The sequence below is a fragment of the Zootoca vivipara genome, chromosome 4, assembly GCF_965207765.1.
Source record: "Zootoca vivipara chromosome 4, rZooViv2.hap1.1, whole genome shotgun sequence".
In the NCBI taxonomy this organism is placed as follows: Eukaryota; Metazoa; Chordata; class Lepidosauria; order Squamata; family Lacertidae; genus Zootoca; species Zootoca vivipara.
In genome coordinates this window covers 50300971-50324077 of record NC_142587.1, presented here as the reverse complement: position 1 = coordinate 50324077, position 23107 = coordinate 50300971, and the positions used below count along the sequence as shown (strand labels likewise).

Sequence of the window (23107 nt, the reverse complement as noted above, 5' to 3'; positions counted from 1 at the left end):
ACCCGAGGTACCACTGTATTTTTCTGCTCTGATTTCCCCTGAGGTTCTATAGCTCACAATGGCATTAATTTTGAAAACTTAACAATTCACTTATCAATTGTGAGAATTTAATAGGTTGCTCTTCAGCCCAAGAGCTCTCAGAACAACTTCCAGAATTTAAAAGAAGACAAGATCTTAACACTTTCTAAAACCACAGCAATAATAAAACAGCAGCAGAATCAGCATTAAAAATGGGGGGAAACACACAGCAGAATGAATCAATAGCAAATGTTTTAAAATCCAAAAATATCTTAAATCATCTTTAAAAGCCTACAGAACTATGAGTTATGGGTTTAATACAGGAATGAATCACCATCTTTCTCTAATACTACCTAATGCTACCAGACTGAAATAATGCCACAAACATTAAAGATTTTGAAACTTCATTCTCTATGAAGACATGCGAATAAGCTAAAAATTGACAACTTTTGCTATATTCAAAAATGTAAGGCAGCTGCTTAACAATTCAACGTGGAAATGTTTACCACAGCATTAAGTGCATTCAAATTACCTTGCATTGCTTGGATTTCCCTTGACTCCAGTGATCATACAGTCAAGCATATTACTGTAAATGAATTACTGCAGCTATACTGTACAGTTGCCTGAAAAGCCTACCAGATATCGGTTTAGCTAAATTTGATCAGGTTTATTCAAATTTGTCTACTGGTTAGGCACTGAATAGCCAGCACAAATGCTTTCAAGTCTGGTGCAGCAATTCCTTTAACCATAGTACACTACGAAGGTCCTAATGAAATGTGACATCAATGGGCAGCAAATATTGCATGTTGATGCACAGATTTTGTGAGACAATGATACTGTGGGAATTTGCCCACTAAATGCTGTCAAAATTTTCGAACTGGCAGTCCAGTAGCAGTGCAGGACACCTACAAAGTGGGGATGATTGCTGTTGTGAAACTAGCCTTTTACTTCAACAGTGTTGCAAGGATCAATAATACAGTACCTTAATGAGCATAGTGCTCAGAAATTATAGGAATGGATCAGTGGAGGGGAGACCATTTGAAACACTTGTATGTACATGCACATGACATCTAAGGTTCTTGCTCTTAAAATACCACTGGTTTGCAACCATAGATATATTAGAACTACCTTGAAAAGTTTAATTCCCCACCCCATTATCTCAAATCATCAGTTTTAGCTTCATTAGATAAGTGCCATGTTTTAGAGATGGTGATTTACTTTGATCATCACTTCAAGCATATTTTTATTAATAGCCACAATATGTGGGATAATATTTGTAATTACTATTGCTACTATAGGAAATCTAATACAGTTCTAAAGCATATACCTTTTCCATTTATGGTTCTTATAGCACCAGATGAAAAGCTTATTTATCAGTCTAGTAGATCTGATTGCTTTAAAACTGTGTGTAGTTGAAAAGCTTGTTGTTGCTTATCCTAAAGCATCTCATGGTAAACATTGAATGTAAGCTAAAGCATAAGAAACACCTTTTGTTTTCCTAGGAAGTCAGCATGCTGACTGCTATTGATAATAAGACAATAAATATGTACTGTGCAAATACAAAAATAAAGAGCATTCATAATTGTTTCACTGAGAAATGTTTTAGTAAGATCTAGCATGATGGCCTTAATTTCAGTATTGAACTTTGATTCTGTTAGAAGGGATTTGGCTTCATTTTGTTAGGATTTTGGCTTCATAGTTCCAAATATAGGATCCATCCCAACATCTGGTTAACACAACACACACAAGTCAATGCACATGTGGAAGAGAATGTGGCTGCTACTTTGCTGGTCCTAAGGACAGACACATTGTCTCTGTCTACATTTCTGCCTGTCTGTGTCCTTTTTCTTACTTTTTATTTATTAAGATTGCACATGTGTTTCTTCCTATCTGCTCTAAATGTGACCAGCCTATGATACAAGGAACATTGATTCAAAGCATCTGGTGAAGATATTGTTAAGTGTCTCTATTCTACCCAAATTATGGGTATCTGAAATTAGAATGAACCAATGCCTCTGGTTATTTCCACAAGAACACATACACTGTGTACTAGGTTGGCCATGCGTTACATACATCATATTTATGAATATTAAAATAAAATTAAAAATTACAAGAATATCATTGAGCAAGCAAAAATAAATAAATCACAAAACAAAACAGTCATTACTACAGCTATCACTAGATGCAGCAGCAGTATGATTTCCTTGTTCTTCCACAGGATTTGCTTGTAAAGCGTGAGTTTGTCAGGACTTGAGGAACTGTCTCTCTCACTCTGGGTTAGGCTTTGCAACATTACAATGCTTTGGGCCTAGTCACCTGAAGTTTCATGAGGATTTAGAGCTCTGACCAAAATCCATGCAAGACATGGCAATGCAACCTGCTTCCTGCTTCTGAACAATGAAAGTTGGTCAATCAGGCATTACATACTCTCCAACATTCCTCAGATGAAAATAGGGACATTTCTTACTCTCCCCCAACTGACCCTCCACAACCCACCCCCAGGAGAGCATTTCTGCCTCCACACGGTCCTGAGAAAACCCCTTGATCCAGATTTTATTTTACTGTGTTCTTTGGTAGATTTACAAAAAGAAAAACACCAATAAATGATTATTAGAAAGGGGCAAGGTTAGACATGGACACACAAAGCATTAAAAAAAAAAACCAGACTCCTTGCATTCTACTCTCCCTTTCTTCCTGCTCAGGGTAGTCCTGCCTCTGCCTGAACCTCAGGGCTGGCACCTCACATGAGACTTTGCCTCAGTGGCGACAGCCTCTCCTCCTCCTGGCCCGCTCTCCAGCAGCCAATATGATATGCCTAAAGGAGGAGTCTGGCAGCAGCAGTCATAGAGAGGCCATGGAAAGGTAATGGGATGCTCCTTTGTAGCCACCACTGCTGCCACTGCCACTCAGGACAACCACCAGCTCATCCTCCTCCCCGTGCTCAGTGGCAGTGGCACTGATAGGGGAAAGAGGCTGGGGTGGCTTTTGTACCTGGAAAATAGGGACACTTGGAGGGTATGGCATTATGGAGGGTGGGAAGGAATCGGCAATGCCTGCTTCAATGGAGGTTTGTCCATTGTGGCAACTGGAGCCAATCATCCCCATGAAAGTATCAAGCATTTTTTTTAAAAAAAATCCTCTTCAGAATCCACAGCCACATGTTCAGGGCTGTCTTACCCATAGGCGCTAGGGGTGCAGGGCACCCGGGCACCGGGCTCTCAGGGGAGCCAGGCCAAGAGTCCGTGGCTTGAGAGCTAAGTTCAGGGAAGAGCCCGCCCATCAGTCGGAGTGCCATGAGTTCGGGGGCAACTGAGCCAGCAAGGCGCTGAGATGGCCAGCCAGCTTCATCCTTCTGCGCGCCTGGGACTGGGCAACCAGGGGGGAACGGGTGGATCTTTGCACCCCGGCACCACATATGCTTAAGACAGCCCTGCACACGTTTTATAATTCATTTATGTTCTCTTCTCTGGCCAACCAGTTCTCTGCACCACTCATCCAGTCCTACTCCAAAACTATACCTATGGCAATGAGGTCCCTGGCATGTGTTTCTAAACAGAAAAGCATTGTGACTTGTTGGGCTGCTGTAAAATCAGCTCTGGTAGGAAAGCTTTTACTCCATTTGTTGTTATGAGACCTGCTCACAACAGCAAATTATTGGTTGCAATGTTGGGCAAGCATACGAACTGGCTCACTGAGTGGGAAAATGTAAAAACAAAACAAAAGCCCATATGAAAAACTAAAATTCCTTCAATCTATAAAGGATGTTTATGAATCCAAAAAGGATAATTTCAGCCACAACTAATTGATGCAACTAAGCAGGGACAAATTCAGAACATCCTTTCTTTTCTCTTTTTTCCTTTTTTTTTAAAAAAAGACCATTTATAAGGACATAAAAAAATGGAAAGCTTATCCATTTATTATAGACAGGACGTGGAAGACAACAAACTTTTGGAATGCATTTCTCTGCAGCTTTTTAAATGGTATGCCAGCATCCATAGTAAAGATGAAACCTAGTGTGGTAGCTCAGCTCCTCCATTCCTGTATAGATAGCAGTGGGAGGCCAGGGAAAGGGACGAGGGGGATGCTCACCAGCCCTGGATATTTAATAGAAATCATTAAAATCTATAAACGAACTCATATCAAATTCAGGGGGAAGATTAAAGTAACATGTTGCCCTTTGAACACATCATTAGCACTGTTCTCCATCTGGCTGCTGGCAATGATTTTTGGATTTGTTCAGAAAACCTGACTTATAAAACAAAGAAAATGTTCTTTCCCACTTCTTCTTCTTCTTCTTAAATAAAAACCAATGGGTTTTGTGCTGGTTTTTTCTCTGTCTTAATTGACACACAGAGAGAAGACAGAATGGCATTCAATAATTTCCTTCTTGGAATGTTACTAAAAATTCCTTCAATCCACAGAACCAAAAGAAATTTAAAAGCAAAATAAATGTGAATGACACACATTTTAACTTGTTCGCTATGATGAAAAATTTGATTGCATAACAATCTTTCTGCATATTTATGGGCAACCCTGATTTCTCCCCATGTTTCTTATTTCCATAAGTATTCAGAATTAACCATGTCAGTATCAGTCAAGTTTGAGCATATTTTATTTAGCTTAAAAATATGGATATCCAGACCTGGGAGTAAGTGCCATTGAACTCAATGTATAGGGTTAGATACTGCAAACTTTTTATTCTGCTACTCATAAAAGCAAAAAAAAAACAGCAAATAAAAAATAAAAGCATATGCTACACAAGTTGTCATATAAAGAAAGTTAGTTTGCATTATGGTGATCCATAACTGATTTTTTTCTTGGAGAGAATAGGCCCATAATTAACTTAAATAACAGTAAAAGAAGACTTTTAAATAAATCAAAGATAAATGAAGTAGAGCTGAGCTGAAATTTCTTGTAAGGCATTCTTGTGATGAAACCTGAGATTTTTTTCTTTTTATCATCCTGCAAGAAAAAAGCAACTTTGCTCAATTTCCTCTCAATATTTGTTCTAGTGGACACCATTTCCCCCTCCCAACGGCCCAGAATGACATGAGGTCAGAGGCGGGGGTGTCAGAAACAAAATGATGGCCAGGCTGCCACTTCTGCTCTTTCAAAAGGGTCCAAAAATCAATATTCCAGTGTTCATTCTCAGCAATAAATATTGTGCTTCTGTACTATACATACACAAAACTGACAACACAAAATATAAATGGTTTATAACTAAATAAATCACTCAACCAAGCAGGGCTAGCCTACCCAGGAGCTCAGGTGAGACAGTTGCCTCAGGTGGCAGCTCTGGCCTCCAAGAAGCATGCCACTCGCTGCCACTGCTGCTGCTGCCACTGCCTCTTCTGACAAATGCTGATACCTGCTTTTCTCCAGCCCCCTTTTACTCCCCCACCTCCTTCAGGGGAGGGGAGAGGAGTTTGGAGGGGAAATGGTGTCAGCAATGGAAGGATGCAGAGGAGGAGGAAGTGGGGGGGCAGCATTTTCTTTTTTGCCTCAGGCGGCAAAACATCCTGGGCCAGTCCTGCAAGCATTCTATTATTTAGCAATCTAACCTACCAAATCTGTTAAAGTCTTCAACAAACTTATTCAGGTGATGAACACCTTTCTCATGTTATAAGAACTTATTATTACTGTATTATTATCACTGTAGTACTACTGAGCATCTGGGTCAGAATTCAAAACTAGGAATTAAATATTTGTAATGGCTGGTTGGTCACAAAAAACTAAGTTCTCATATGTTCAGTGTTCAACAATATATTAATGGCTCTTGTAGCTGCTCAAATCTCTCTGTGTGTGTGAGAGAGAGAGAGTGAGTGAGAGAGAGAGATTCAGGTTAACATCTAAAGGGGATGAATAAAATAAGGCTGCATCATCAACTTCTGTGATTTGAAAAATTGCATATTGCTGGGTTTTCCTATCACAGAAGTAGCTAGCCTCTGAGATATACCAGGAGTCCATAATTTGGTAGAAATCGCATATACACAATTAATTACAGGCAGTATCATTCAACTAAGTTTTATTCAGAGTAAATCCACTGAACTTAATAAATATGACTTGGTCCATTAATTTAACTTTGAATGAATGAAGCTGAACCTAAGGTAATATATATCTTCATTACCCCAGTCCCTCAAACACAATTCTTGAGAATTGTTCATTAAAGCTAAATATCAGAACCTGGCAGAATGAATGTTCTCCATCTCCCCTTGTCTTATTACCCACAAACCAAATGGAATCCTTTTGGACTCAAAGCAGCAAAGCACTCTGTATTCCTTGACTTGTCTTCACAGAAAGTCATGGGACAGTTCCATTTCTTAAATTGCCAATACAATGATCAATTTTACCTGCTGAGAACCAAGTCCATCCAACAACACAGTTCTGAACATATTCACTTAGATGTAAGCCCTGTTTAGTTCAATGAAACCTGAAATTTCCATCAGCACCTAGGATAACTGGATTGGTTAATCAATAGCAATATCAACCAAACCAAACCAAACCTCCTTTACACAGAAAGCTAAAGGAAGGGTCAAATGATAGAGACTAGCTATATGCTAAGCATTGCTTCTCTCCAAAAGTACCATAAAAAAGTATTTTCCACACCAAATCACTAAAAATAGAACTTGGTACAACTTGCCTTCTTTTACAAATGAACAACATCACATTGAATTATCATTAGTACAACGTGTTTCTATAGTTACCACTACTTGTTCCTTGTTTTTAATGAACAGTAGAACAAAATAGTCACATGAAAGCCAACATAAACTGCAACTAGAATTGCACTTGCAAAAGGAATAAGGCAAGTTCTGACCTTTCCAAAAAAACATTTATAGTCTTTCTTCTTTCTCATTATGAAAAGTTTAAGAAATTTTCTGGTTTGGTTACCTTTTTAAGAATGAAGTTCAAAGGAAAAATAGATACGCTAATGGCAAAGCCTTTCCTTTTCTAACAGGCCTAGAGTTCTTCCATTAAACTGCCTTTGTGTTTGATCCATACTTTACTAGCGAAATCAAACCCTGTTAAAATGCACATCTTGATTCAGTACAAGCAACCCAATCTTCATTCAAAAAGCTGTAGTGATACAAGCTCCAAGTAAGTGAATAGGATCTAGTATGCTCGGTGTTTTATAAACACGTGGAAGTACTCGTTTTTTAAAATGCATGTTACATAAAAGCACATAGATTTCCACTTTAAAGTGACATTTAAAGGAGAAGTCATTGTGTTTAGACCTACCAGGACTATGCACTCATTCAAACATTCAGCACTATAATATCAAAAGAAATCAAAGAAAGGAGAGGAAATTCAATTCAATCTGTACTGATGGGCTTCAATCACACTATTACATTTTCACAATATTTCTCTAGTGGTATCTGTAACTTTACAGGCTGTGCCTTGTTACACAAGGAAGACACAATGCAGGAATGTGCAGCAAAATGACAATGGGATCATGTTTTATTAGGAAATGCAAAAGCAGGACCTGCAACAAAATGTAGTGCATACCCACCCTTAAGAAAATTCCTATTGTTCATGGCTGCCGACCATTTGCCTGATATCAAGTAAATTGCCTAAAATACAAACCCTACTGATGTTTGTGGCATGAATGCTCAGTGATTTTTCTTTTCCAATTGCAGCTTGGCCTGACCTACATCTTGAACATCTTCTAATTCTCACTCAAATGTGCAAATTCAGTGACTCTAGTAGGCGGTGAAATTGTATGCAAAAATTGTATTCAATCTATAGGGATTAACAATTTGAATATTATCAAACTGAAGCACAGACAGGAGTTTTCTATGAGGTTTATTTAACTGATACCCTATCTAAACTTCTGGAACCTCCATACTTTCCAGGAAAAAAGCCTTAATAGTTCAAAACACTTGTTAAGGGACAGCTTTGGAAGATAAAACCATGTCAGTTGTGTTGCATGCCTGTTTGTTTTGGGTTTGGGGGGGGGTTAAATAAAAAAGCTTATTCCCCACTTTTGTCTCTTTGTTACAAGCCAGCATGATGGAAGGGCTGGAGAATGGCTGGTGTGTGGTGGGACGGAAACACCCTCCAGACACTAGCGTGGCTGTAGACTACCTGGACCACACTGTGGTGGGGCAGGGCAGTGGGAAGATTGGGGCTGCATGGATCCATCAGGAGGAGCACTAGATTCACCCCAGTGGTGCATCTGTGCACCTCTAATTTTGCAGCCACCCTTCCTCATCCCAGCACCATCCAGATAAGCTGCAGTTGTTGGAAGGCTCCATCACTATTGAAGGGAAATAAATATATGCATAGCAGGTCCAGAGCTGCTTCAACTCCTCATCTCATTGTATTTTCCCACCTGCATTAAACTCAAAGAATGCCAAGGCCACCATGAGTGACTTGAGAAAATTAGACACTTTAATGTAGCAAAGAGAGCTACTTGGCCTTCTTTGATCTCTCCCTGACACAGTTGGTGGCAAGTTCTAAGGCAGAAGGTCCTGGCTGGCTCACCGAACAAATTAGATATAGAAGGAGCTCTCGTGGTAGCAGGAGGAGGAGCAGAAGCTGTGTAGTATCTCCCCAATCCCCTTTCACTGGCCTTCTCTTGCCATAACCACTTTTGGATAGACATTTAGCTAATGCGTAATCAGCTGTCAAGAGACCTGTAAGCAAACATGAAATTTACCTTGATATGAGCTACTGGATCTGGGACAGTTTGAATCATGTCCTTTAACAGCCAGCGTATGTACCAGAAGGTCAGACCCCAAGGCAACTGTAGAGCCAAAAAGATAGAATCATGTAAGTACAAGATTTTTTAAAAAATATACTTTGTAGAGAAATATAAGACCGTTTATAACCCAACTGCTCTATGTACATAGAATTATTAAAAATCAATATTGATTATGTCAATTACATTGGCATGCCATTTACAGAATTCTGAAGCTGTTGGGTTCATTCTTTTCTTTTCATTTTAATTTATCCATTGATCTAACTCAAGACAATTCATAAATTGTCTGTACCCATGCCTTGCCAACTAACCAGATTCATGTTATCTCTGCTGTAATGTGTGAAGCAGGGGAACTAGGATGTAATAGAATAGTGAAAAATAGGTATTTCCACCAACACCCAAATGTCAGCTCTCTAAATATTGTGCTAAGCACTTTATAAATTAGAAACAATTATCTTCTTCCAAAGAATAATTCTATAATTCATTCACTCATTGGCAGAATTCAGGAGGATCCCCCAAAATACTGTGAAAATCACAGGTTTATGATTAAGGGGTTCAAGAAACCAAAACCTCCCTCAAGCACTCCCCAGTGTGAAATGTCATCACTGTATTCAGTATCCTACCCTCTAGCAATGAGTTGGAGGTACATCTCTTAGCAGGGAAACACATGGGTGAGATGCAGGCCAATGACAGCTAGGGATGGAGGAGAAATTAAATTCACTTCATTTAAAGGTGAATCAACTTAATTTGCACTTTCTAAAAGTGAACTGAAACACAGCCATCTTTTGAAATTCACTCCTCCTTTACAATGCAGTTCTTCAGCCAAGTAAGGGATAGAAAAATGTATATACTAGCTTAAAGTGTTCATAAAATTGCATATATGGGATCCTTTGGAAGCTAGAGTGGGATATACATTTAATTAACAACAAGTTTCTATGCACGCTCACCCATCCATTCTATCTTCCAAGTAAATAGGAAGCATTGTCAGTATTGAAGAACACCTTTCTGCCCAGAAAAACACTCAAGAAGGGTGCAAACAGGACTTGTAAGGAGTAGGGCCTGGAAGGTGTTCAGGGGGCCAGCCAGGGATGAATTGTACAGTGTCAAAAGCTAAGATGTCTGAGCTTATTGTGAGGGCGATCAGCTGGTGCTATGGGGAATGATATATTGTTGCTGTCTCTACATACATAGTTCATGTCCATGTCCTTAAGGTCGAGACAAAGGAGGGGTGACCTGGAAGCTGAAGCTGGTGCAGAGCACACAGCAGAAAGCCTGGCAGGTAACGACTTATTTAAAAAAAATTGCATGGACTGCCAATATGCTACCTGGCAAAGTTGAAGTTTTTCTTACTAATTTAAAGGTAAAGGTAAAGGGACCCCTGACCATTAGGTCCTGTTGTGACCGACTCTGGGGTTGCGGCGCTCATCTCGCATTATTGGCCGAGGGAGCCGGCATACAGCTTCCAGGTCATGTGGCTAGCATGACAAAGCCACTTCTGGCAAACCAGAGCAGCACACGGAAACGCTGTTTACCTTCCCGCTGTAGCGGTACCACCTATTTATCTACTTGCACTTTGACGTGCTTTTGAACTGCTAGGTTGGCAGGAACTGGGACTGAGCAACAGGAGCTCACCTGCAGGGATTCGAACCGCCGACCTTCTGATCAGCAAGCCCTAGGCTCTGTGGTTTAACCCACAGCGTCACCTGCATCCTTACTAATTTACCTTACTAATTTACAAAGCCCTAAACAACTTGGTACCAAGACCCCTAAGAGATTGCCTTCTCCCCATAGGTGGATTCAATTACTGGGATTATCAGATGAGACCTTCCCAGTGGTGCCATGTGTTCCACAGATTTATTTGGTGGCTAGTTAGAGCACAGCTTTTACTGCCATGGCTCCTATTCTATGGACTATTCTGCCTCCCCAAATTAGGTATCTGAAGAAGTGTGCATGCACACGAAAGCTCATACCAAAATAAAAACTTAGTTGGTCTTTAAGGTGCTACTGAAGGAATTTTTTTATTTTACTTCGATCCAGACCAACACGGCTACCTACCTGTCCCCAAATTAGGTAAGCATTTTTGTATTTTTAGTGCTTTCAGCCAGCTTAAACATTTTGTTTGTTTGTTTGTTTGTTTGTTTGTTTGCCCAGGCATTTTGGCTATGGTTGCCACTGACATTTGAGTATCCTGTTGGACCTCTTTTGTTGTATCATGTATTGTATTTTTTATTTCATACATACGGTACTGCTTTGAGATTTTTCTAAATATTAAGCTGTTTGTAAACATTCTAATAATAAACAAAGCACTTTATTGTGACAAAGTTTTATATCTTTGGAGAACTCTCTTTTACTTAGGAGACTCAAACCTAATCCCAAAGAATAAAGGAAACAGAGTTTTTAGACAATCATTCACTGTGCAGGCAAAAATCCTGCTTATATGACCACTGGTGTGACTTCTTTGGGTATATAAAATTTCACACAAAAAATGTGATCTTGCTTTTCTAATGATTGATTGCTTCACAAATTAGCCAAATTTATTTTTTAACTGCAAAATCTTTTCTGGATTTAAACAATATTATCCATTGTTCTTTTCTTACAGAGTGATTATTTTTAGCTCTTTAAATGTCATACATTAAAATATTAGAGTTTATGAATTGGAAAATCCCAGAATTGACAGATGATGCCAAAAAGCTGTTGAAAGAGGAGCTAGGCACACTTTTGTGTGGTTTTTATTTCATTTTCTTGGTTGTGTGGAACATTTTTATAGGCACTGGAAAAAATGTGACGATGTGACAAAGAAAATCCTAATTATGAACAATTGCTTATTTTTTGTCATCACACTATGTGCAAATATTGCCACAGATGAATAATGCACACTGTTATTAGGTACATATAATTTATTTTCTAAACGTCTTTTTTTTAAATCAACTCGGTTCAGAAGAAATTCATTCCTACCTTTATTACTATAAATACATGTCCCTACAAACCTGTCTTAGCCTAATGAAAGTTGCTGAGTTTCCTGAAACTTTGCCTAGGTCACCTGGAAAACATGTATTTGATGAGTTTTAATGGTTTTGGTGGGGTAAGCTGTATGCCTGAGTCCCTTCTAATTCCTGGATCCAACAAAGATTCGATTGCTGGCATAGCTAGAAACGTTTCTTGGTAATGACCCCCTAAGTACAGACTGTAAGTTAACAAAGGAAATGGCTCTAGGGCAGAAGACAAATGGGTAGGAGCCCCACTCCCTCAACTGATAGTTAGTTAGTTCGAAAGAACAAAGGCAAGAGTTGAGGTGTTTGAGCTATAAGTCGAAGCAGGAAGAAGCAGTCTTGGAAGCCAGAGAGACAGAGCCATGCCTGATCTTTGCTTGAATCTAAGACCGTGGCTGTGGGAGAAGCAAGACCTCCTTGGGTTGTTAATGCTGTGAGCCCCTCCATTGTAGACTCAGGTTGTATATATGTAAATAAACCACATATCATAAAGACACCCCAGTCTCCACTGTCCCTCATTCTGAGAAACCAAACCCTGGGTGAGCACCTGCAACCCCTGGAATAGCTGACCACTTGGAGACTGGGGTAGTGTTTAACAATATGTTTATATGATTGCTCTAATAGCCTGCTCCTGTAAGCTGTTATGACAACAACAAATAGGATCAAATATTAGAATCACATGGCCAAACTACACAGAACCTGGGAGATAATGGCTAGACCTCTCAACCTATTCAAAATGAAGAGGGGGGAAACCTGAAAAGCGTACAAACACAGGGCTCAAACTACGCCAAAACAATGATGCTGTTGCAATGGGTGGAGAGGGCTGTTTTACCTTTTCTTCCCACATTATTTTCCTGACTGAAACCTCTTCTCTGCAAAGCTGCTAAAACCATGCTAGGGTGAATGGGCAGATCCATTTACCATGCCTGTCTTTCCATCAAGAGGGTTAATTGCCACCTTTGTATAAGGAGTGGGTAGCTGAAGAATTGGTGTGTACGGAAAGGATTAGACATCTCCCCCCCACACACACACACAGTAGAGAGCCTCAGATAAGTCCTTCTAGAATGAATGAAGCCATGAAACAACACAACTGATGATCTGCACCAGGGGCGTACCCAGGATCAAAACTAGGGGGGGGCAAGGGGCGGGGCCAAGGCACGGGAGGGGAGGGGCCACAAAGTGGGAATGTGGGCGGGGCTACAGAGCCCAGGTGAAATCAAAATAAACCTGAAGCGACGGCGGCGAAGGGGAGAAAACCAGCGGCCGCCTAGAGGAGAAGAGGGAAGTCTGGGGGTGGGCGGGGGGGGGGAGAGAAGGGAACCAGGCTTGGATCGGGGCCTCCGCGGAGGTCTGGAGCAAAGCCCTGGCCTCCGCGAAGCTATCCGAGGCTCCGTTGCTGCAGCAGTCTGGCAGGCGCTGAACGACTCCCGACGTTCGGGAGACCTTTGAGCACAGCCGCGCTGTGCGCATGCGCCCTGCACGGCGGCCGCCGGAGTCCACAGCCGCGCTGTGCGCATGCGCCCCGCTTTGCGCATGCGCAAAGGTCTCCCGAACGTCGGGAGCGTCAGCCCTTGCCCCCTCCCACACAGCGCGGCTGTGTGGACTCCGCACGGCTCGGGCGCAAGAGACTGCTGCGGGCGCCGAACTCGCGCTCCGCTGGGCTGTCCTCCGCCTCTGCCCACCAGCCCCGCCGGCAGCACCACTCTTGCCCGCAGCTGCCCGACCGGCCCTGCCTCTAGAGTAGGGCAGCGGCCCCTCCCTGCCCCGCGGTGGGTACGCCCTTGATCTGCACCCAGAGTCCCACTGAAACTGGTACTCATCTGACTCAGACTTTGCCATTACACAAACCCCCAGGAGCTCAGATATATTATATGTGCTCTTGATAGTATGCCAGAAATTCCCTGGGCCAGATTATTATTGGCTTTCTTAACTTCACAGTCATAAAATACATAATTTGTGGCTGTAAATGGACTAATTTGTCATAAATTGGCATATTATGCAAACCTAAACAAGGGTACTTCACATGAAATAGTATCTGTCTCAAACACAATAAGCCACGTGAGCCTCAAAATGAGTGCTTATTTTATGGTCTACCTATCTACACTTTCTGTTCTCTCATCATATGCAACCAAAAAACAAAAGAAAAAAGGTTTGGGCAGAAGGTGCCCACTAGGAGGAAAATAGTCTGAAAAACCTCAAGTTTTGCCAGTACTGTGACATCAACCCTGGCTTCAGACACAATTGAACATGCCCACCCCTGTCAGAGGGAGGCAGCTGGATGAGTAACAGTGGTTGCTATGTTAACCAGTGAACCCTGAGAGACAGGCCAACTGAAAGAAAATCAATAAAGAAGCTATTGGAAGTGACAGTTGGTGCTGCAAGCTGCTGAAAATCTCTTTACCCAAGTTGACAGAGATCTTCAGAGCCTGCATGAGATGGAAAGCGGGAGTTACTGGAAATGTCTGCAAACAGGTTTGCAATCACTACAAAGGGAACAACTGAAACCATTTTCAGGTGGAGCAACAGTGGTACCTCTGAACAGCACACTGGTTTGCATCCTAAGGTGAGTTAAGGAAGTTCACCAAAGGAAAACATATCATCCCTTCCTTCCCAACACAACTGCACCTACTTCTCCATAAAGCTCCTCTGGAGAGTCAGTGGGCCTGCCGGGACAATGTGAGATGGAACACGGAGGCTAGAAGCCAGAGTCAACAATTTAGTCAGAGCTTCCACATCAATCAGGGAAGGGAACTGTTGGTCCTGCAAAGATCAGAGGAGACTGGGAGACTTCTATAGTCACAGCCTCTGCCTGGTTATCAGCTGGGTGTACTACCTCCAGTTGGGTTATTGCCTACATAGGTCTCATCTCCTCCTCCTGAGAAAACCTGTCCTCCCAACATAGAGCCTGTTTATAGCACATTCATCCTGTGAAATCCCGTCCACTTGTGCTTTTGTTCCTGAGACCCAGCCAGCAATGGAGAGAATCAGGGATCAAGGAATGGCTCAGGACACAGTTATTGGGGGGGCAGGGAAGGCATCTCTGAGATGGGGCTCTTAGGACTGGGTTTGGACTGGGCCCAGCTTCTCTGTGTCTTCAGTGGAGACAGAGAACTGTAGGAGGCAAGCTTCTTGTGGTCTTCTCTCCAGGTCTAGGTGACTAGGATCCTAAGACGAAGGCATAATTACTCAAAATTGGGCTTGAAACCTTGAATACATTAAGTAAGCTCGTGGAAGAAGTGTTCCCATCCTCCTTCCACCAACCCATCACCATGCTTAATCCCACATACACATGGGGTCCCCCCAACCACCACCCCAGTGTAGCTTTTCAGAGGTCACGGGGGTCTGCATGATGGAGGAGGAGATGAAAAATCTTTCCTTCCAAGACCTTCCTTAAGTAGAGGTGCTATCAAAACAAAATGGGTGTTTTGTTTTTTTTTGGTTTTTTTACAGATACTCTGTATGGTCATATTTTGCTTCTAGAAAAAATAAAAAAGATAATGATGATACAGGAACTAGTGCTGGGACATTTTCTTAGACTCAAAAGAAACAGTTTATTTTCATTGGCTAATTTTTATTTATTTATTAAAGATCTGTGAGACCTGCAGCCAGAATATGCAAGCAAAGATCTTAGCCTTTAGGAGGTTAAGTTGGAATCACATTAGACTCAAAGTTTTCTAACAGTTTTCTAACAGCCACAGTCTTTCTCAAACAAGTCGTCCTATTATTAGCAATCAGATCTTTTCAACCATGTTAAGAGCTTGATGTTGAGACTTCAGAACAAATAATCAGTTTTCCAAAAGGGGCAAACTATCAGCACAATCCTATGCATGTTTACTCAGAAATATTAATAATAATAATAATAATAATAATAATAATAATAATAATAATAAACTAGAGAGAAGACAGCCATAATGCATGCATCACTAAGTGGGTCCTTGTTCCTGCCTGCCAGGAATACAAAGATCTGTTCCACGTAAAGGAAATGACTTAGGTCTAACCCTCACAAATAGCAGGTCACATGGCAAATCTGGCCAACAGTATTTCAGACTACAGGTGGGGGTTAACATAACTGAATTCATATACAAATTCAGCTATTGTTAGCATGAAAAGTTTCTGACAATTCAACTTGGAGAACAATGACCGTTTCCCCAACATAAAGGGGAGGCGCATTTTGCGCAGTCGCGCGCAGCCCCCCTTGGGAACCCTAGGGCAGACCTGGAAGTTTGGAGGCTGGCACTGCGTACCTGAGGCTGGAGGCTGGAGTCACCGCCCACTCCGTCAGCCGACCAATCCGGCCGAAGGGGGCGTGCCAGGGGGATTGGCCAGGTAGGATCAGGTAGGCTTACCTGCACACAAAGAAGAGGAGCCATTCTTGGGAAGCAGCCGACGGATTCAGAGCCTTCCCACCCTCCACTCCCTAACCTTTTGCTTGCTTTACAGGTCCATAGAAAAATAAGATAAATAAAAATAAAAAATAAAAAATATTTACTTCCACAGGCTTCTTGCTTTTCAGGTTTTTCTTCCACAGGCGTACACACACGCAGGCGCTGCTACGACCGGTCGCTGTTAAAGGGCTGGAAAGGACTTTCCCTGCATTGGCAGGTTTCGCCTTTCCCGTAGCAATTCGTCACAACTTTGGCGGATGCAGGCCTTGGGCGGAATCCTTTAGTCATTTACATAAAGGGGAGGGGCGTGGGGGCGGTGACCCCCCGCCCTATTGCGGCGGCGATAACAGGGTTCCCGTAATCGGGCATCAGGGGGGGGCATTTGGCGATGCCACTTGGCTGGTTATTGCCCTCCCCTTCCAGCGGCGGCGATCGGGGGGGCGGGCTATCTGCTTGAACATATGTTCTCCAGAGTTAGCCCAACCCCCACTCATGCTGGACAACCCTGAAGATCACCCCACCCCCTGCTGGGGGCTGGGAGGGATATACGCCCAATGCCTGCGCCAAGGTCTTCCTACATCTGAATTTTAATAAAGTTGTGGCCAATTTTTAATCCCATAAATACGTGGTCCTGTGTCATTATTCCACTCGGGGCTGCCCTGGGGGGCTGGGGGGACTCCGCCTGACTGCGCAAAAGTAATACTGTACAATTTTGTTCCCATCCTTTAAAGCACACCTGGGCCTGCAAATAGACATGCAAGTACTAAATGAACAATACTAGTCCCTTGTTTTAAGAGGGATGGGCATGGGCTTCAGCTCCCTCTATCAAGTGATATATTATTTATATCAAAAGGTGGGACTACTAAGAAAAGCGGTGGTACTTCTGGTAGAAAGGTGATGGGGCACCTGTCACTTTTTAGGTTGTGGAATAGTAGTCCCTCTATTTTTAGAATCATAGAATTGTACGGGGACCCAGAGGGTCATCTAGTCCAATCCCCTGCACTACAGGCATCTCTTGCCCAATGTAAGACTCAAACCCATGACCCTGAGATCAAGAGTCTCATGCTCTACCAACTGAGCCATGAGTCGTGATCCATAATCTTCTACTGCTGATGGTAAAGGTACTAGCTACCTGATCTGTGCCATGCTTGTCATTCATACAGAAGAGGAGGCACATACACAGAAGCCTATTTCCTCACGCTAACTGGATGGAGGGGTGGGAGTGAGATTCAGATGGCCCAAAAATGCAAGTTGATAAATTGCCTTATTAGGAAATGCTCTCTTCATCACTGAAGTCACCTGGAAGTCACCTGGGCCTCTAGTGACAGCCATGCATCTAGGAGCAACCCCAACCTATGCACCTGCTCCTTCAGATGGGGCGCAATCTCATCCAGAGTTGGTACACAACCCAATCTTCAGACTTGGGCACCATCCATCCCTGGGGTCTCCATCTTGTTGGATTCACTCACTGTTTATTAGCCCTCATCTAGACTATGTCTGCATCTAGACATTGTCCTAGGACATACTGAACCTCTTGGGGCTATCTACATAAACAGTGAACTAAATACTGAATCCTCTGAAAAGGATAGAGTAAAGCATTTTACAATATCTGTGAATAGTGATAATCCTTCAAAAAATCATTCAGAAATTGTTAGTACACTCTTCAGGTAGGTGATAAAGAATTGCTATTCAGTAGTATTCCCATTTATGTATGTGAATGAATACAACTACGCAACCTTGCCATGCTCCTAGAGGTTCACTGAATGACTACATCTGTGTAGCAGATGCTCCGTAAATCCCTGTTCAGAATGTGGATGTGTGCGTAGAAGTCAAATTTCCACACTACATGTTAGATAAATCTATTGCTTTATTTATATTCTAACCCTCACATCTTAAGAGAGGAAATGATACTAAAGTCAATTCTCCTACAGTAGGAACTTTAGGCAACAACCTGTAAAAGGTTATTATTAGACCCTTTCATCTATCTCCCCCCTCCCCGCCCTGAAGACCACATTCTTATTCAAAGCTATATAACTTGGATTATGCATCCATATGAAATGCAGTGCAGCTATTCCTGGATCTCCCAAAATAGCATTAAAAAGCTCAGTATCCCCAAAGTGTATATCTTTAATCCTGACCACTTGCAAATGTGGTTAAAATGAAATTAAAAGAATGAAGAAAGGAAAGGAGACCGTTGAGTCACATCTGACACATTTAACTGTAATGACCGCTTTCCATATTTTAGGAGTTAAATGTCTCTCTCAATACTGTACTAAAATGTTCACCAATGATTAATCTCTGATGCTTATCCTGTTACAGGATACACATATACATGAATGTGATACCAAATGGAGGTTAAAGAAATTTGTGCATTCCTAGTGGGAAACCACACAGCCCATGGGAATACACACCAGGGAGAGAGAGAGAGAGAGAGAGAGGGTGAGAGGGAGGGAGGCTGGATCAAATTAAAGCTGTACCCAATGGGCACTGCACTTCTGTTCAGTTGTGTATACTTTTTCTATTCTTGGCCCATTTATTTAGAAATAAATTCTACTAGGATTAATAAAATGCATCCCATTTATTATTTAATTTAGAAGATGCCTCACACAAAATTAGTCCCACTGTGACTTACAATTTTTTTTAATGATACAAAAGAAATTAAAGCAAAATCATAACAATTTAAACAAAATAAAATGTCATAAATGCTTAAAAGACACCACTGTAATAAAACCAGGATTTTGCATAATACCAATTCACAATTACCAGACAAAAGCTAATGTAATTGGCCTGTCACACAACACCAAGTGTCTGGGAATAGAGATAGGTTTAAATCTGGCAATGAAAAAAAAAGATCAGCCCCAGTCAGGCCTCATTGGGAGCAGCATTCCATAATTGGAGAGCCACAACCAAAAAGGCCTCTTTCTTGTCACCATCCTCTAAGCCTCACTCAATTTCAGTGCCTTATTTTGCCACTCTTAAATGCAGCTCTTCACATTTCTGCAGCAATCTGAGGTTGTTATTTTTAAGCCTCATCAAAATTCAACAGCATTTTACTGCAAATTTCTCCTAATAAATACATTGTTGTGCTCAGTTTTGATTAGTATACACATTTTTGCAAATGATGTCCCCTAATATAATGCAATATGTATGTAATTCTCATGAATAGATCCATTTTATGCACACTTTCTCCTAATGCATGCATTTTTGTAAGCACTGTTCAAGTGGAAAACTAGATCACACAATTCAGGTAAGTGTGACAAAAGATGCCTGTGTTTCAGTTCTCATATTGTCCAAGAAAGTGTAAATTCAACAAATTCAGCTGAAAATGTGAATTGAATGGTATTTCTCCCCCATCCCTACTTACAGCTAGTCAACATCTATGAAGCAAAATGAACACAGAACTCTGGTTCGAACAAATGCCTACTAATACTTGGCCCAAACTAGGCTGTGTGCCTTGCAGCTACCTAGGCTCCTATAGAGTTCCAGCTAGTGTACTGTGATGTTTTGTAAAGATGACTGTAGTTTCCCTTCTCTGTCCTGCACAGCAGTCCCTCTGTGTGGCTTGCTGTCTCTGGATCAAGGTAACTGTATGCAGCAATGCTGTTATTTACTTCTCTGTTATTTAGTAACATACTTCAGATTGTTGGTTATGATTGTACTCAGAAGCTCAGGATCTGCTGTGGGGAAGGAATCACTTTCTCGCAACCTAACAAGCTACTTTCTGAGCTCCTCCTATCTTAAAGCTATTTTATCAGTTTACAGAAATGGCTCGCTATTGGAGCAAGGACATAATAGTTTGGGTCTGAAAGCCACCCAGAATGGCTGGGGAAATATAGTGAATATAATTCTCTGAGCCACCAAAATAGCAACAATTTGAACAATAAAAGTTTTATTTTGAAACTTGTGTCATTGTGAAGAACCTTGTAATATTTGAAGCAAACTGCATTAGAAATCCTGACATTCTTGGAATCCTTTTTATTTATAATACTTCATGCTTTCTATCCATGTTATTCTTTGGCATAAACTCCTTATTTCTATTTGGATTTTTTGATGTTGGCACCTGCATTTAAAATGGATTTTAAAAGGGAAAAAATAACAGCTGTGCAAACATCAAATATTTTAAAAGGAAATATATTTTCAATAAGTGTTCATTTTATTACAAAAATTATGGGAGGAGGTATATAAAAGGGCTGTTTTTGCCCATTGCCATTTAAAAATTAATAAAATGCTGGTATATATTGCAGAAATAAAAATATGTTATGTCCACACCTAAACCATGTCTGCTGGAAAAACATGTCATCCTCAATAAATAATGCTGTGATTTCTGGACTTTACTGTGTTGTTCTCATTTTGTCTCAAGTACAGTACATCTTAATAATATCTATAAATACTTCACAGTGATCAAATGCATAATTTTGGCCTCACATCATTTCCACTTGCCAGGAGATTAAACCAGTTTCATACATGAAGAATAGAATCGCTCTCCTTTTCGATGTGTAAAATCTAAGGCCTTGAAGATAATTATTTTCATAAGTATAAATGCAGCTCGTCAATTCCTTTGTCCTTTGAAAGGGTGCTCACTATCTATGACAACATAGTAGGGGAAGTTCCCTGCCTAAGAAATGTCTACATCAGAGCAGATATTAAATGGCTAGGGATGTCCAAGAAGTGGAAGCGGAAATAGCTCAAGTTCGCTTATTCATCCCATATCCAGAATGAAAATCAATTCAGCAAATACGATTAGCAAGTTGTTGTTTTTAGTCCACAAATGATACATACTAATTGATTACTCCCCGTACTGCATTATATTCAGATTGCCAATTGCAAAGGAGATTCACTCATATAGTGTGTTTTCCTCTGGTTCCAGCTAATAAATGTATTCTGCTGCAATCTTACGTGCCCTTACTATGGAGTAAACCAGGGGTCCCCAAACTAAGGCCCGGGGGCCGGATGCGGCCCAATCACCTTCTAAATCCGGCCCGTGAACAGTTTGGGAATCAGCATGTTTTTACATTAGTAGAATGTGTCCTTTTATTTAAAATGCATCTCTGGGTTATTTGTGGGGCATAGGAATTCGTTCATTCCCCCCCCCCCGAAATATAGTCCGGCCCCCCACAAGATCTGAGGGACAGTGGACCGGCCCCCTGCTGAAAAAGTTTGCTGACCTCTGGAGTAAACCCTACTGAATTTAGGGGCGCTCATGACCAGGATTACACTAGTAGAGACTCAATTTTCAGTTTGATTTAAGTAAGGCTACAGTTTCCATCTGCTTTGTTGAGGTGGGGCTTTTGCTTTGAAGCAAAGTAAAGGTCACTCTACAAGTTCTTAAGTGTCATAATAACAGAGACTAATGGATATCCTAAGAGTTCCAAGTTTCAAAGTATTTCTGATTACATTTCATTGGCACCAATCCAACTCCTCCAGTCATGCTTTGCTGTGTGGAGCTAATGATACTGGATAGGGATGTTCATCACCATTTACAACCATTAAATTCAATGGCGACCAGATGAGCATCTGAATCTGATGTTCAATGCATCTGCAGCAGCTGGTCCATAGGGCTCTTCCATGCTAGGCAGAGTATGCAGTTTCACTATGCTTGGAAACTGTATCACTATGCATATATGCATGTACACACAAATGTACATATGGAATTGGCAATATTATATCCATATAAAATTGAAAATTTAATATCATTGTTATTTAATAACAATATCAACACTTTCAAAATAAAAAATAGAAGTATACAATTAGAAGTCCAAATGGAGTTTACAGACGGGTGTTACATATAGCAGCACAGACTTTGGAATGCACAGTATCGCAAGTTGGACCCAACTGTTGACAGAAATGCCACAGCAGACTTCAGAGTTGCTATATGTGACACAGTTGTGGCACACTAGGACCATTGTCCCATCCATGGCACATTCATAATAATCCACAGAGTTCTCACTTCGGCTTACAAACTCCGCTTACCCGGAAGCAATACCTCGGGTTGAGAACTTTGCCCCAGGATGAGAACGGAAATCGCGTGTCGGCACCAGCGGGAGGCCCCATTAGCAAATGCGTGCCTCAGGTTAAGAATGGTTTTGGGTTAAGAAGGGACCTCCGGAATGAATAAAGTTCATAACACGAGGTACCACTGTATTCTATTTTAGAAATTATTACTTTATGGATACTAAGAGGAAGGTTTATGAAGATAATAGAAATAAAACAACACTACTGTACTCAACAAAACATATTATTTTAATGTATTGCAGACTGTACCAGTAAGCATATGATGAGTTCTGCTTTTGTCAACAATAAAAATAATATGAGCAGCTTTTATCAGACAACTAGCTGGTGATATGTGCCAGCATTTTTAGCTGAGTTTCAATTGGTTCTGTTGGAGGGAGAGCTTTGTTGGGCTCAAAATGTTCACTAACAGAAATTGCCCCCAAAGAATAAAGTTTTCATGTGATAGTCAGTCCCCATGTGCCAGTAATTTTGCTGAATACAGTATGTAAACAAGCCAAAATGAAGCACTTTTAGATCCCACTGAATTTGCTTACTTTTTCCTATTGAAAAATCCAACTGAAAATCCTTCTCTTCTACACTTTCCTGACCCATATGAGTGGATATACAACTTTAGGTTTCTTCAGCTAATAACATTATGATGATAGCCAACTTGCCAGCTAATTCTTGCTATCCACCTCTATCATTTAATTTGGTTCTGAACGTGCAGCTTGTTTTAGTAAGCAGTGTTTACTCCCTCTTTCACCACTTTGCAATTCCGCTTTAGCATGTTATAAATCAGATCCTGTAGAAAATGGAACTGAACCTCTGAAAATCAACTTTATGTACTCTTTATGTATGCTTTCTAGGTGGAAAATACTTAAGTATACCATTGCATTGCATAAATAAATGAGCATGCAACACTTAGTAATAATAGCTGTGACTCATAAGAGCCTTTGGGGGAAAATCTCACTAATATATTAATAACAGAGAACCAGCAACACTAAAAATTATAAGCTCGTTTCACT

At 41.1% G+C, this 23107-nt stretch overlaps 1 protein-coding gene across 6 annotated transcripts in view; it reads right to left on the bottom strand.

Moving 5' to 3' along the window:
• ERG (ETS transcription factor ERG) overlaps nt 1-23107 on the bottom strand; it is a 108897-nt gene that overhangs the window by 60735 nt on the left and 25055 nt on the right. For all 6 annotated transcript variants that reach the window (XM_088667898.1, XM_088667899.1, XM_088667896.1 and 3 more), the window contains exon 2: nt 8675-8761. In XM_088667898.1, the coding sequence (XP_088524024.1) occupies nt 8675-8713 (39 nt within the window). In that variant the 5' untranslated portion in view covers nt 8714-8761. The remainder of the gene's footprint in view (nt 1-8674; nt 8762-23107) is intronic.